General features: G+C 43.9%; 1 protein-coding gene across 2 annotated transcripts in view; it reads left to right on the plus strand.

Moving 5' to 3' along the window:
• The first annotated feature begins 341 nt into the window (after positions 1-341).
• Flt3 (fms related receptor tyrosine kinase 3) overlaps positions 342-16,370 on the plus strand; it is a 78,106-nt gene continuing 62,077 nt past the window's right edge. Inside the window, exon 1 of one of the 2 annotated variants that reach the window (XM_051205224.1) lies at positions 342-491. Coding sequence is in view for 1 of the 2 variants with exons in the window: in XM_051205223.1 (XP_051061180.1) it covers positions 449-491 (43 nt within the window). In the remaining variant the exon portion in view is untranslated. The remainder of the gene's footprint in view (positions 492-16,370) is intronic. The other variant, XM_051205223.1, reaches the window with a different exon arrangement.

Genomic DNA, 16,370 nt, shown 5'->3' on the forward strand with positions numbered 1-16,370 from the left:
GGGCGTCAAAGATGCCCGCGCGATGAGAGAGGTCCGTGTGTCACCGCTCTTCTCACGCTCCGGAATCTAAGGCAGAGGTCCGGGGACTCCCGGGGACCGCAATACCGCCCGAGCCACCCAGTCCAAGCAACTTCCCCAGCGGGACCACACCCAGTCTCCCCCGCCGCAATCGGGTTGCCCCGGGCGCCAGGAGCGCAGGCTGCGGACCACGGCAGGCACGTGGGCTCGGTGCAGTGCTGCGCCAGTTCTGCCCGCCTGGCAGCCCCGGGGCTCGCGCGCTGCCCCGGCCTCTGGGGAGCGGTTCCTCCCCCTCTACTCTGCACCAGTCCGAGGGAATCTGCGGTCGGTGACGCGCATCCTTCGGCGAGCCACCTGCAGCCCCCGGCGCGCCGCTGGGGCCGCATCGCAGGCTGGGCCGGTGGCTTGGGTACCGCGCGCTCCGGAGGCCATGCGGACGTTGGCGCGGCGCGGCGGCCGACTGCCGCTGCTCGGTAAGGCCCCTCGCCCCCTCCCCGCCGCGGGTGAATGCGCACCCCCGCCCCCGCGCTCCCCTGGTCGCCGAGTCCTTTTCCTCTTTTCGCGCCCTCCAGCTCAAGAGGTGAACTTGGCTGTGGCTCGCCCCCCCCACCCGCGCCTTCGCCCCCACCCCCACCCTCCTCCGCAGCGCTCCTCTGCAGTCCCCAGGCCGCCGCGCCTAGGCTTGGGCTTGGATGCGCGCGGCCAGCCCTGGAGAGTCTTGCCGCAGCGCAGGTGGCCCGAGACCCCCTAATCCATTCCCTGGCTACTGTGAATTCTCGAAGAGTGGCGTTCTCACCTCTTTGCGGCGTGGGTTGATCGAGTAAACCCTAAGGGGAAACCGGCATCTTCTGCTAGAGTGGTCATCCCCTCTGGTGACCCCCACCTGTGCCAATTTTGGGCTGGATCAATGGCTAGTTACTTTGGAAATACTATCCAAAACGGATTTACAAATTAAAACATTAGCTGTCCTTCTATTCTAATCCTAGGATGAAACCCTAGTGAGATTTTTCAAGGACTCTGAGGACTGCCCTCCCAAATTACCTGCTTGGATGGTAGTTGTGATTGAAAACGTTAACAATAAAGAAAAGGTCCCCTTCTGACCCAGTTCAGATCGGTTCAGCTTTCTGTTTGGGAAGATGAGGGGGTTGGGTTGAATTTAAGTTGGAGATAGTTCTGGGAGTCTGGGGAAGATCGGGCCCTGCCCTAGTTTTGCAGCCTTGTGAGACACTCTCGGCCTGGCCTTGGCGCCCTCATCTGCCCGGTAACCTACTTCCCCTTCAGCTCCAAGGTTTAGGATTCAGGCTTTAACATTGATGACAAATAGAGAAAATATTTGCAATATAATGAGCAGAAATAATTTCCGATCACTTTAAAAAATAAAAATTACAAAGTAAAAAATGAAGGATATAAAAAAAAGGTGGGAAAATAGATGTTTTACCTTTCTTAAACAGGTTTGTAATTAGGTATACTTTAAATACATGGCTTTGCTTTTCAGGTTCTGTTAACGCAAAAGGCTTTGGTTGTGTATGCTATTAGTGCCTTTTCCATAGCAGAAAGGATTTTCTGAAGGTCTAAAGGGGTCTAGGGAAGTAACTTGGTATCAGAGCAGTACTTAGAACCACGCTCAAACCGCCCCGGACTCCTTCTTAGGAAATGTCTATATTCCTCTCTAGATTCAAAATGCAACACACAAACAACAAATATGCACAGCCTTACAAGTCCATTCATCCATTATATATCAATATGTCCTCGTAACCATGGGAGGGGGGTCAAACACACAGGATGACTCAGCTCCAAAACGACCACCACTCTGATACCTCAAACTCTGTATCACTTTTGCTTGTTTTTGAAATTCACAAAAAGCAAATCTCTGTTGTACCCCACCCCTCTCCTTTCTGTCTTCAGTGCCAGGAACCAAAACTCAGGGCCTCAATATATGAGGCCCTCTCCTAACTCTTCCTTTAGGCTCAATTTCTTTCTGTTCTCCTTGTTTTTATATGCGGACAAGTGTTGGCCTGCACGCACCACATGTGTGCCTGTGAAGGTCAGAAAAGGTGGTCAACTCCTCTTGAAATGGACTTCGGAAGATTGTGAGCCACCATGTGGGTGCTAGAAACCAGACCCAGGCCTTCTGCAAAAACAGCAAGTGCTTATAACTGCTGAGTGGCTCTCCAGCCCCAGTGTTCAGCCTCTCTGACTCAACAGTGCTTGTGAGAGAAGACTGTGTTCTCTGTAGTATAGTTCTTGAAAACAGTACTGGCTGCCATTCTTTGATATGATACTCTTTATACATTCCCTTGTTGATCATTCAAGCTCTTCCAGGGCTAAGGATGTGTCTCTAAAGTAGAATACTTGCTTAGTATACATGAAACCCCTCTTTAAAAAGTTGCTTCTGCTTTGGTTGTAATTACAAACAACACGTCTGTGTTGATCTGTTTTGGTGGATCTGAACTCTCATTTTCTGTAAGATTTTTTCCCAGAAGGAGGGCATATATGCAATTTGGGTAGGTAATGCAGAGGAGTTTCCCGAATTAGTTGTACCAGTTCACATCCCTACTAGCGGCATGGAAGCTCCAGCCCACACCTTTATGATGCTCACTCATAAATATTTTCTTCTTGGGAAAGTAAGGATCTTAAAAGTAAGGACTTTCAGCCTAGCATGGTGGTGCAAAATACCTTTAATCCCAGTACCCGGGAAGCAGAGATAGGCAGATCTCTGTGAGTTTGAGGCCAGCCTGGTCTACAACGCTAGTTCTAGGACAGCCAGGGCTGTTACACAGAGAAAACCTGTCTCGGAAAAAAAAAAAACAAAAACAAAAACAAAAAAAAGGGTTAAATTTCTTGCATTACAAGAAAAAGCTTGTTTTCCTAGGTAAGCACTATTTTTCATGGATAATGATATTTTCTAAGAGGCTATAGAAGAGAGGGAAGGCATAATTGGATTTTTCTTTGGGCCACCAGCTCACAAATAATGACACAGAGACTTCTTACTCATTATGGAAGATTGGCCTATAGCTTAGGCTTGTTCCTGACTAGCTCTTATAACTTAAGTTAACCATTTATTAATCTATATTCTATCGCGTGGCATTCTCTCTCTTCCATCTTGCACCTCCTATTTTCTATCCCTGTCTCCTGGCTTCTTCCTGAACACCTAGATTCCTCCCCCCACTACTTTTCTGTCCCCAGAAATCCCACCAATACCTCCTGCCTAGCTATTGGCAGTTTGCACTTTTATTACACCAATCATAGCAATATACCTTCACAAGTATACAAATATTCCACAACATAAATAGTTTATAGTAGTAACTTTCAAGGACTAGAACTTTACATTACATTTAATAATGAGCTGCCTGGGTACAATACCTTAAACAAGAGTAGAAACATAAATACAATATAATAAAAATAACCTTAAATTTGTATCAATATACAAAAACTAGTGGTTGTTCAAAAGTAGACTCAACAATCCATGATTTTATACCACCATTTATATACTATGTCTCCCCTTTTCCCTTAAGAAAGAGATCCCTGAATCTAATCTCCTTTGTTCATCTTTTTTCCCGGATAAATGATGGCAAACATCTATAACCCACCAAATGACCAAAAATTATCCATACCACCTCTTGGAAGTGTGGGTGTCATGTTCTCTATGCTGCTTCCTTCTTTTTTAAAATAATTTATCTTTTTTAATTTTATGTCCATTGATGTTTTGCCTGCAAATATGTAAGGATGTTGGAGTTACAGACAGTTGTGAGCTGCCATGTGGGTACTGAGAACTGAACCTCTGGAAGAACCACTGAGTCATCTCTTCAGCCTCTAGACTGCTTCCTTCTGTCTGGGAGGCAAGGGCATCTTTGGGGACCCTAAGAAAATTGGGCTAATGGTCAAGTCCTGGGAGAGCTAGCTGTGTTCTTTTTTTTTTTTTTTTTTTTTTTTTTTTCTTTTGTTCAGTCTCTGTGTGATGGGAAAGTGTAGAGCTTATCTGAAGTCTTTTCTGGAGTAGTTTGTGAGGCTAGACCATCTCAGCTAGCAGCTTTGAAGTTGTTCTGGACATGGAATTTTGAGGAAAATGCAACTGAGGCATTGTGAGAAGCTGAACCACCACTTGGGCTACTTGCTTTCATTGATGTCTGGTCCTTTTTTTTTTTTTTTTTTTTTTTTTTTTTTGAAAACACATAAACTTTTGAAGGTAGCACATACATCTGCATTAACACAAAGATGGAAAGTACAATGTGTACAAGTCAGCTAAAGATGATTTTTTGTTTGTTTATTTTATGTTTGAGCAGATAAAAGGCATCTGTTAACTTTGTAAGTCCATTTGGACTACATAACCAAACTGTAATATAAATCTCCATTCATGCCATATGAAAGAATGGCATGTAATAATAAGTCATGAGGACTCTGTAACCAACAAGATGTATCATGTCTCATCCAGTCTCAGAGCTGTTCCCATGTAGAGAGATCAGCATATGCATCACCCGTTGTATAGTCTTTCTTGGTTTCTTTTTTCATGTCTGTAGCCAAGATTTTCAGGATATCTCCCCCAATCAAATTTGATCTTCATTATTTTTGAAGAGAATCCTAACTTTTTGTTTCCTGTAGAAATGAAGGCATAACCTCTCCCCTAATGCAATATATTTTCTGACTTCCATTCTGAGTTAAGACATTCTTAAAATATATAGGTTGATTTAAATTTAGAAGTTTCCATAATCCAATGTCTCAGCAGCTTTATTTTTGTTCATTAGCATTAAAAAATTCAAAGTCAGCAAAGCACCATACAGCAGCCAGACAGCTTGTATATTTCCCATCTTTATGTGGCTATTTTTTTTTAAATATTACTTTACTGTTTCTTTAAATACTTTAAAATTTTAAACTATTTTTTCTTTGTGATATTACTTTACTGTCTATTTAAATTCTTTACTATTTTTAAACTATTTTTTCTTTGTCTATACCCATCTTTCTTCCTTTTTTTCTTTTTTTCCTTGTATCTAAGCACATTTTAAAACACACTGTGACCTGTTCAGAGCGTTTGTCTGCCTGGACCTGGCTTTTTAATGTTTTTATTCTTTGAATTTGCAGCTCCTCTGACCATGTGAGGAGGCTTTGCAGCTCTGTTTAACATATGGCTCCTTGCAGCTGGATCTACCCCACTTGGTTCCATGAGAACCTGGTCTTAAGTCAGTGGGTACCAGCCTGGAGATACATTTACCTGCCCCAGCTCTGGGAATTTGTTGTGTCTGCCTGAAGCAGGAGTTTGTACCCAGTGCTGGCTGTTCAAGTGCTCAGCTGTATAGCAGGGCTTCTTAAAAAAAAAAAAAGGCCATGCCTCAGCCCAGCCCAGGCTGTGATGGTGCATACCTTTAATTCCAGAAGATCTCTGTGAGTTTGGGACATTCTGGTCTACAGAGTGAGTGCCAGGACAGGCTCCAAAAAACCCTGTCTCTAAAAAACAAAAAAAGAAAAGAAAAAAAAAATTCCAAGCCTTTTTACCCAGGCTACCTGAGAGCTTGCTTTCTCAGGCTCTATATGGGTAATTTGAGCCTGAGTATATATTGCTGTATATATTGAGTCTTTCTCTGTCCCACCAGCCAGCTCTCAAATGACATTCAGACTTCTTATTAAGTATGAAAGCTCAGCCTATAGCTTAGGGTTGTTGCTAACTAGCTCTTATAACTTAAATTAATCCATTTATATGAATCTACATTCTATCATGTGCATTCTCTCTCTCCCATCTTGCACCGCCTGTTTTCCCTCCTTGTCTTCTGGCTTCTCCCTGAACACCTAGCTTCCTCCTTCCCTTCCTTTCTATCCCTAGAAATCCCGTCTATACTCCCTGCCTAGCTATTGTCTGCTCACCTTTTTATTAAACCAATCACAGCAGTAAACCCTCACACAGTGTACAAATGTTATGCCCAAATTCTGAACCCCCCAAATCACCAAGAGACCTGTTCCCAAGCAAAAGCAAAAAGTCTTTAGAAATTTATTGAATTAACTGTCTTAATTTGGTTCCCTTGTCTGTCCCAGTGGGGAGACAAGAACTAGAAGGAATCTCAAGGCAGGGAATTTATTGGGTAGAGCAAGGGGCATGTCTAGGGGTATGCAATAGTCTCAGGATTGGTGCACTTCTGGGCTTGGGCAACCTGACCTGTGTTGATTGGTCACCTGGTTGCTATGGCCTATAGGCCCTCCCAGGGTGGTTGTTATGTTAACTCCACTGTTAACAGACACTATTACCATAAAGCACGGTCCAGAGCCTACCAGCTAACTTCTGATTGGTTCCTTGCCTTGTAGAGGGTATCTGACCTTCTAGTGACTAGGAGGTCTGGCAAGGTCAGAAAGCCAGAAACTCAGCACCATTTGCTAAGTCAGAGGTCTACGTCTTGCCGGGTCTTTTCTGTAGCCTGTCATGGCTGCTAAAGCAGGGAGCTGGGTGAGGGTCTGGTCCCTTCACAAATATTCCACAACAGGAAGGAGCTCTCTGTGGCTTTATCTACATTGGGCACTGACACTGTAAAGACAGGATTTCAATATTACAATAAATAACTGAGATACTCTCTCTTTAGTTGTCAGAGAGTTAATAGGCAGAGCCTTGAATTACACATTCTTGCTTCTGTTTTTTGTCCTTGCTTGCCTTAGTTACTTTTCCATTTGCTGTGAAGAGACATCATGACCAAGGCAACTTATAAAAGAAAGAGTTTATTATGGGCATGTTTATAGTTTCAGAAGGCGAGTCCATGTTCATTACGGTATTAGGAGGGGAGATCTATGGCAGGGCAGGCAGGCATGGTGCTGGAGCAGTAGCTGAGAGCTACATCTAGATCCACAAGCATGAGGCAGGGAAAGCTAACTGGGACTGTCTTGTTGAGTTTTGCTATTTTGCTTTAGTCTTTAGTTTATCTTTTCTTTCTTTCTTTCTTTTCTTTTTTTTTTTTTTTTTTTTTTTTTTTGAGACAAGGTTTCTTTGTGTAGCCCTGGTTGTCTTGGAACTCACTCTCTAGACCACATTGGCCTAAGACTTACAGAGATCTGCCTGTCAATGCCTGGGATTGCTGGGATTAAAGGTGTGTGCCACCACTGCCTACTAGGGCTTTTGAAACCTCAAAGTCCATCCCTAGTCACAGACTTCTTCCAACAAGGCCACACCTCCTAATCCTTCCCAAACAGTTCCACCTTCTGTAGCATAAGCATTCAAATATATAAGCCTATGGGGCCATTGTCATTCAAACCAGCATGTTCCACTCCTTTGCCCCCATAGACTTGTAACCCTGTCATAATGCAAAATGCATTTAATCCAACTTCAGAAGTCACCATAGTCTATCACAATCTCAACACAGTTTAAAAGTTCGAAGTCTCTTCTGAGACTCAAGGCAATCTCTTAATTGTAACCCCTGTAAAATCAAAAGCAAAAAGCAAACTGCATACTTACAACATACAATGGTTCAGAAAATACATTACCATTCCGAAAGTGAAGAATGGAAGTGTAGTGAGGAAGTACTGGGTCAAAGGAAAATCAAAATCCAGCAAGGCAGACTCCAAATATCTATACTCTACATTTGATGTCAAAGAGCTTAGATGGCTCTGCCCTTCCAGCCTTGGAGACTGCCACACCTTTCTTTTCCTTGGGCTGGTTCAACTCCAGGTCTGCGGCTCTCCTTGGCAGGTATCCTACAGCTTTGGCATCCCCAACATCCTAGGGTCAACAACACAACCCAGGCTTCACTTTCACAGCTCTTTGTGTGGCCTCTGCTAGTCTCCATGCAGGAACTTCTCTGATACAGTCCTGGTCTCAGAGGATCTTAACTGCAGAGGAAGATTCCACAACCCCTTTACTCCTGTATTCTCCATAACTCTAAAGCCAGAACCTCATGGCTGTTGCTGGCAGGTTCTGCTGCCTGCTTGGATGGGAATTACATTTGCATGAGCTTTGCTTTGTTTTCTTCCTTTGTTGAACGAGCTTTCCTGCATTTAGGAGCAGAAGATTTCTTAGGCATTTCTTCTTTGCAAGTTGGAAGCTTGACTAAGTGGGACCTTGCTCGGATGGTACCACTCCCTTTATTCAGGTTCGCATTAAGCCTTTCTTTAAACTTCTCATCTCTTTAAGCATAAGCCTTGGCTTCAGCATTAAATTTCCTGGTGCTCTTTTTTCCCCTCAAACTGCACATTTTTTATTTCTTTTTGTTCTGTTTGCTCATTCATATTGTAAATCTACATAACAGTGACCACTAATAGCCACATGACACAGTCAGTGTTAAGCTGTCCTGAAATATCCTCTGCCAAAGAAAATAGTCCCCAGGCAGATTCTTAGGACAAGGGCAAAAAACAGCCACATTCTTTGCCAAAATTTCCCAAGAAGGATCTCAAACCCTATTGCTAGTATTTTTTCCTCTCTAAAACCTCCTGAGCTGGGCCTCCCTAGTCCACTAGACAACTAGACATTGCTCCCTAGTTAACACTACTGTCTTCCAAGTGCCTAGTAGAATGGCACAGTAAGCTCTCTGTACAATGTTTAAAGTCCCAAAGACTTCCACACCCCACTCCTGGTATAAACATCTGTCTTAGTTACTTTTCTTTTGCTTCAAAGACATCATGACCATAGCAATGTACAGGAAAAATATTTTAATGGAGCTTACAGTTTCAAAGAGTTAGAGTCCATGACCATTGTGGTGGGGATCATCGCAGTAGGCGGGTGGGTGTGGCACTGGAGCAGTAGCTGAGAGCTCACATCTTGATCCATGAGCAGAGAGAGCTCACTGGGAATGGCGTGGGCTTTTGAAACCTGAGCCCACCCCCAGTGACAAACCTCCTCCAAAGCCACACACCTTCTAATCCTTCCCAAACTGCTCAACCAACTGGAGACCAAGCATTCAAACATATGAACCTATGGAGGTATTCTCATTTAAACCACCATATTTATTTCCCTTCTTGAGAGAATCCAAGAAGGAGTAAGTCAGGAAGAGGTTGAAGGCAAAGCGGCTGGGCAAAAATTGGTTTGGACTAGAGGGAATACCAGCCCCTTGATGGCCCTTGACTCTAATGCTTTAGTTTCAGTTTTTGCCTCATCTGAGCTTAGATTAGCTATTATTAATCTCTCCATAGGAACATCATACTTGCCTGAAGTATATTATCTGAGGACTAATGGGGAACTCATGTCTGTTGTTAAAGAATGATCTCCATCTTATAAGTGAGATGGCCCTTGCAGTGACTCTTAGGTGTCAGTTGAGGTGTTCCCGTTACTTTTGAAGCTGCCTGTTATCTAACTAAAAATTATAAGGTAAGGAGATAGTAAAGGGGAGTGGTTAGGGAGAGGGCTTAGTGGTTAAGAGTGCATAGTGCTTTATGGAGGCCCAGAATTCAGTTCCTAGCACCCATGTCAGGTAGCTCACAGCCATCTCTAATCCAGCTTCAGGAGATACAGTGCTCCGGGCACCGGCACATAACATACACACATACCAATGCACACACTTATGCATGCACGTATGTGCACATGCACACACACACACAGACACACATACATACACACACACATACACACACACACACACACACACACACACACACACACACACGATAAATCTTTTTAAGAAAGATGGAGGTTTACATACTTTCCCAGGAAGGCTTCAGATAAGAAAAATCAATAGAAGCCTAAATAAGTGGAAATATTTTTTAACTTAACACACAATATTGAATGCTTATTTCTGTGCCAAGCAGAGAACTTTTTTGGACAATATGTACAAAAAAGAAAGAGATGGTGGTGTCAAGATTTATGCATGAATAGCCTGTTTTATTCTATTTAATAAATCCATGGTCTTTGCCTTTCCCAGGAAAAGCATTCAAACAACTTTTTCTTTTTCTTTTTTTTTAATGAAAAGTTCATTTATTCCATGTGTGTGTCACAGTGAGCAGGTGGAGGTTGGAGGATAGCTTATAGGACTCAGTTCGTTCTCTCCTTTCACTATATGGGTTCCAGGGATTGAACTTGTCTCATCAGTTATGGCTACAAGTGCTTTATTCACTAAGCCATCATTTTGACTCAGGAAAAGTATTTTTGACACAAAGCTTCCATTTATTTATTTATTTTTATTTCATTTGCATTGGTGTTTTGTTTGCCTGCATGCATAAGGGCATCGGATCCCATGGAACTGGAATTACAGACAGTTGTGAGCCACCATGTGGGTGCTGGGAATTGAACCCAGGTCCTCTAAAAGACCAGTCAGTGCTCTTAACCACTGAGCCATCTCTCCAGCCCCATGAAGATTCCTCTTAGTTAGTTCAACCTCCCAGCAGTTGTTTTCGTATGTTTGGGGTGGGGATAGGGGCGCAGGAACTGGCTTAGAGGACAAAGAGGAAAGAGGTAAAGTAATACTGACAGATATTTCTGATCATTAAATACTTATAGGTTAAAAATAGCATGGATTTGAAACCTCAGAACCCATTTGAAAGCTGAGCTTGGTGTGTGGTCCCAGCACTTTTACAGGGAGGTAGGAAGGGAAGCTGGAGAGTTCCTGGCAAGTCATGGATCAGCTAGCCTGCAAATGACAACAAAGAAGCCTTACCTCAATGTTTCAACTAAATAAGAATAGGAATTTCAAGGGCATTACCTTGTAAAACTACTTAAATGTAGACAGATTTATTATATGCTCATGGAAATGGCTGTGTTCTTGCATTTGGGGTAAAATAAATGATCCGTCACAAACTCAATAATGATCTTTTTTGTTTGTTTTCAAGGGTTTCTCTGTGTAGCCCTGCATACCCTGGGACTAGTTTTGTAGATCAGGCTGGCCTTGAACTCACAGAGATCTACCTGCCACTGCCTCCCAAGTGCTGGGATCAAAGGCGTGCACCACTACTACCTCACCAAATATGATCTTTGCATTTGGGGAAGAAACAGTTTGGGTTTGGAATTTGTGTGTGTGAGAGAGAGAAAGACAGAGGGAGACAGATACAGAGAGACAGAGAGTGAGCCTTACATTGCCCAGGTTGACCTCCAAGGATGTATGTAACCAAGGATGCTTTTGAACTCTTGATCATGCTGCCCCAGCCTTCTGAGTGCTAAGACTAATGGATACATTCTGAAGCTTGGCTTGGGGGCTGTTTTGGATTTTCTAGATGGTCATTCCACTATGTCAGCTAGGCTGGTCTTAAGTTCCTATAGCTCAGGCCATGGTACCTAGCAAGAAACGGTTTTCTAAATGGTTCTTTGAACAAATGTGTTGACTTCATTTTATCACCAGAGAGTATCTGTGCTCCATTGAGAACTTCCCCACTAACCCATACCATCTTCTCAGTTTAAAATTGCGCCTGTCCTGTTCTCACTCCCTAATGATGCTCAGAAATCTGTGTGGCAGGTGTCCCTGACAATGAAATACACATTTGATGTTGGAGATAGCCATCAACAGAGAAACAAAAGAAGGAGGAATGGAGGGAGGGAGGGAGGGAGGGAAGGAGGGAAGGAAGGAGGAAGATCGATGTCTATAGATTGCCATCTATAGGTTGCTAACTCAAAATACCTCCTAAGTATTGTTTTGTTTTGAGACAGCTGGCCTGGAATGCTTTATGTAGACCAGGCTGACCTCAAATGCACAGATATTCATCCACCTGCCTCTGTCTCTGTCTTTGGCTCTGGCTGAAGTTTTGATTTGACAAAAAAAAAAAAAAAAAAAAAAAAAAAAGTACAATAATCTGAAGGGCACTACAAACTTGTTTTTTGAGACAGGGTTTCTCTGTGGTTTTGGAGGCTGTCCTAGAACTAGTTCTTGTAGACCAGGCTGGTCTCCAACTCACAGAGATCTGCCAGCCTCTGCCTCCTGAGTGCTGGGATTAAAGGCATGGGTCACCACCACCCCTCAGGCACTGCAAACTTTTATTCTTAAAAATTAATTAGCACATAAAGTAAAATACGGCATTTTATTGCTTCCCCTCTCCTCTTTTGGGCATTTGAAGAGGTTTGTTTTCGGGTGGTACCCAACCTGGCCCAAGGCTGCCTGCTTCTGCCTCCTTAGTCCTGGGATTACAGGCATGTGTGCTACTACACCCAGTCCCCAAGAGTTCCAAAGGGGTCTTGCAGATAATGGGAATACAAATTTGGCTTAGCATACTCCATAGCTTGATCCTGCTGCTCTGCCCACCCTTCATTCACTCAGACAAGCTGATGACCCCTCCAGTGAAGGGATTTCCCCAAGAACAGTGTTTGGAGTCTGAGTTATCTTTAGTGGTGGTGTAGTTGGCTGGGTTTTTTTTTGTTTGTTTGTTTGTTTGTTTGTTTTTGTTTTTGTTTTCTGAGACAAAGAATCTCACAGACAAGGTTTGCCCTGGATCTTGAGTCCCTCCGCCTTCCAAGTGCCAGGTTCACCATGCCCATCTGTCTCTGTTGATCTTTAGAGTTGCCCTAACTGTGGCTTCAAAGGAGGTTCTAGCCGTAGTTACAAGGTCAGAAGTTTTTCTTCCTTTAAGGGATTGGGTGTGAGCCCTGTGTCTGCATGATGTGGTTAGTTTTTCCAGTAGCTGTCTCCTCCATGGCCCCGAAATAATGAGCGCTGTTGTAGAAGTCATGGATGGTCGTTAACTTGACTCATATCGTTCTGTCCTTTAGATACCAACACATGTGAAGGAAATATAAAAATATTATAAAGTACACACACAATGTTCTCTTGTGGCTAGAGGAATTGCATAAGATCCTAAAAGAGGAACTATTGGCATTTTGGGGGGGTTGTTAAACAGTAAAAAAAAAATATATATATATGTTTTTTCACTACTGTCATTATTAGTTGATTGGGAGCCAAGAGTCCTCCATAGACTTATTTACAGTCTACACGGGAGCAGGATATTGTCATTCTTCCTTTCTGATACAGTGTTTTAATTATAGGATACCCACCAAATTCAGTCTTCAAAAACTTCTGTGATCAGAGTCAGGTTTCCTAATACTGTTCTATTCTTGGAGGAAATGCAGATAGACATCTCAGGACTCACAATGCAAATAGGAAACATGCTGGTGGCCATGGCTCATTGAAGTTCCTCTTTCTGAACATCAGATGAATCCCATCAGGTCTGCTTTAGGTGGGTGCTTTGCAGAAAGGGAGACACTGAGTCAGGGTTTGGAGTGTCCTGGATGTAAGGCTACCCTACCTCCCACTCCCCCCCCCCCACTTCTTCTGACTGCTTCTGAGCAAGGTCTATTTCTAGGACCCATGTTAAATGCTGCACAGGGCTGTGGTGTGCCTCAGTGTTACAGCCCAGCATTCATGAGGACCTAGTTCTGTCCTGAGCACCTTCCCGGACACCATACAGCAACCTCCAAAATGGCCCAGCACTGCCCTCAGAGGATTTGTGGTGCCAACAGCAAGAGTCAGATGCAGAGCTACAGCTGATGCAATTTTAGAAGCGTCTACAGAAGCTTAGCCTCTAACCCAGACAAAAAAGGAGGCTCTGCTTCCCAGAGGAGACCATTCCAATCATGGCTGGGAAGGTGTGTGATCGGTGACAGGGAAAGAGCAGGGTGAGGACATTCCCTGCAAGTGGGCTAGCAAGGAACAAGGTTCAGAGGTAACAAACCTGAGCAAAACCACAATGCAGGGCTCTGTCCTCGAGACTCCGAAGATAAGTTCTCTAAGATTAATTACAGTGGCTATCCTTTATAAAGTTATAACTCAGGAAATTGATTTCTTTTTGTTTTATTTTTGTTGTTGAGACAGGGCTTCTCTGTAGCTTTGGAGCCTGTCCTGGAACTCTCTGAAGACCAGGATCTGCCTTCCTGTGCCTTCCTAGTGCTGGAATTAAAGGCATATGCCACTAGTGCCCAGTTTAGGAAATTGATTTTTTTTTTAACACTTGGAGTGTGTGTGTGTGTGTGTGTGTGTGTGTGTGTGTGTGTGTGTGTGTGTCTGTGTGTATGTGTGCATGCATTTGATTGTGTGTGGGAGTGCCAAGGCTCGTATATGGAGGTCAGAGGACAACTTGAGGGAGTTGTCTGTCTCTGTTGTAATTTTAAAAAGCAGCACTGGAAAGATGCCATGTGACAGAGCTTGGGATGGAGGGAATTTTATTGGGGGAAAATGAATAGGAAAGAGGGGAAACCAGCCTTTGGGGACAAGAGTGGCAGAAGAGAAGAGAGGCAGAGAGAGAGATAGATAGAGAGAGACAGAGAGAGACAGAGACAGAGAAACAGAGAGAGAGAGAGGCAGAGAAGCAGAGAGAGAAAGAGAGAGATGGGAGGTGAGAGGTGGGAAGTGGGCAGGGCCCTTTTAAAAGGGAACATAGTGAATGTGCACAGGAGGTCCTCTTAGTGGCTGTAGCTGAGGATGTATCCTGTCAGAACTCCAAGGACAGGCCAGAATACTAACAGTCTCACTCCACCATGTAGGTCCCAGGGATCATAACTCGGGTTCTCATGATTGGTGGCAAATGCCCACAGAGCCATCTTGATGGCCTGGAGCTTAACCTTTATCACAGAGAACATGAACCTCTGACTGATTTCAGGAGATTAGTTACAGTGTTTTTCTGTTTGTTTTTGTTTTTTCTCTACCTTTCCCTTTCCCTCTCCTCTCCCTCCCTTTCCTCCTCTCTTTTTCTCTCTGTCATCCAAGGATTTCTTTTACTTATTTGCTTCTTTTGTTTTTTGAGACAGGTGTAGCTTTGGAATCTGTCCTGGAACTCACTCTGTAGACCTTGAACTCACAGAGATAGGTCTCCTGAGTACTGGGATCAAAGGCACGCACCACCACTGCCCCGGTATTTATTTACTTTTAAGAGAAAGTGTCCATTACTTTCACTGATTTTCAAAGGGACCTGTGAGCGAGTCCAAAGAAGGGAAGAGCCAGTGCTGTGAATTGTGGAGGGTTTTGCGTGGAGGATATGTGCTGTTTATGCTGGGGATGCTGAACCGCTGCACAGCGGCCAGCGAGGAAGCTGCAGGCAGCGGTTCAGGCCAGAAACAGTCAAGACTTTAATCGTGACAATGGTAATCCAGAGGCTGAGCTGAGGGAAGATTTGAGGATAATCAAGAAGGCAAAATGTTAGAGTGTGGCTGCTGCTTGGATGGGAAATGAGGATGGGAGAGGACTCAAAGCTATCTCTTGGAGCTAGGTGAATGGCCACACCTGCAGTCCCAACAATGTGGGATGCTGAGGCAGGAAGATCCTTTGAGACCAAGAGTTCACAGCAAAGATGCTCTGATCTCTAGATGTCTTGCTTTGATGACAGTGTGGGTGTTGATACTAACTGGAGACACAGAGAACAGAGACAGCAGGAGGCAGGAGGGAAAGGTGGTATCAATTGGTGGGCCACCCAGATCTAGCTGTATGTTCAGAGGTGTGAGACACATAGAGGTAAAAGGTTGGAGCTCACAAGTAAATAGATGGGGGTTAAAATATCATGACAGGTTTGCAGGGATAGAAAAAAAAAAAAAGGAGCTTAACCTATTGCCTTCATTTATCAGGTAGTGAAATGAGGCTCAGAGAGGTTATATTTGTTCAAATTATTCAGTGTTATCCAAACTAAACTCCCAGAGGGGAACTTGAACTCAATCTCACCAGCCCTATATGCCTCACAAGACTTCACTTGGAAATGAGGCATTGGTGCTAGAGAGATAGCTCAGCTGTTAAGAGCTCTGATGCTCTTTCAGAGGACCAAGTTCTGTTCCCGCACTCTCGTGGCAACTCACAACCATCTGTGACTTCAATCCTAGGGGCTCTGACACTGGTTTTCAGCCTCTGCATGTGGTATATTCAGGCAAACACTCACACATACAACTTAACAACTTTTCTTGGTAGTGTTAAAAAAGAAAGAGGAAATGATGTGTCTCGGCATTCTCCTATCTGTTTACACAATCTAAATCCATAGCTCTGTCATTGGAGAGCAGACATTTATTTACTATGTGTTTTGTGTTTGAAATATATATGCATTGGTGTGAAGGTGTCAGAAGATCCCCGGAACTGGAGTTACAGACAGTTGTGAGCTGCCATGTGGGTGCTGGGAATTGAACCCTGGGTCCTCTGGAAGTGCTCTTAATCGCCAAGCCATCTCTCCAGCCCATGTTTTGTGCTTGTTGAGATGTAACCTTACTGTGTAGCTCTGGCTGGCTTTGAACTCCTGCAGACCAGCCTTGCCTGAGAATTGAGGTGCTCCTCTGGCCCTGCCTCCTGAATTCTGTGAGCTCAGGAGGGCTCTTTCGCCAATACATCATCTCACTTGGGTTTATCTAATTGTGCTTTTATGTGTGTGTGTGAGGCAAAGTTGTGGCTTTTTTAAGAAAAGGTTTTATTATAGACTTAAGCATGAGTCAATCGGGATGGGGGTGGGTGGTGTGAACACAGAAGAGGAAGTATGAACTTCTCAAGAGAGAGCAGCCTAGACGGTCCTTG

Source organism: Phodopus roborovskii, unplaced genomic scaffold, assembly GCF_943737965.1.
Source record: "Phodopus roborovskii unplaced genomic scaffold, PHOROB, whole genome shotgun sequence".
NCBI classification, from domain to species: Eukaryota; Metazoa; Chordata; class Mammalia; order Rodentia; family Cricetidae; genus Phodopus; species Phodopus roborovskii.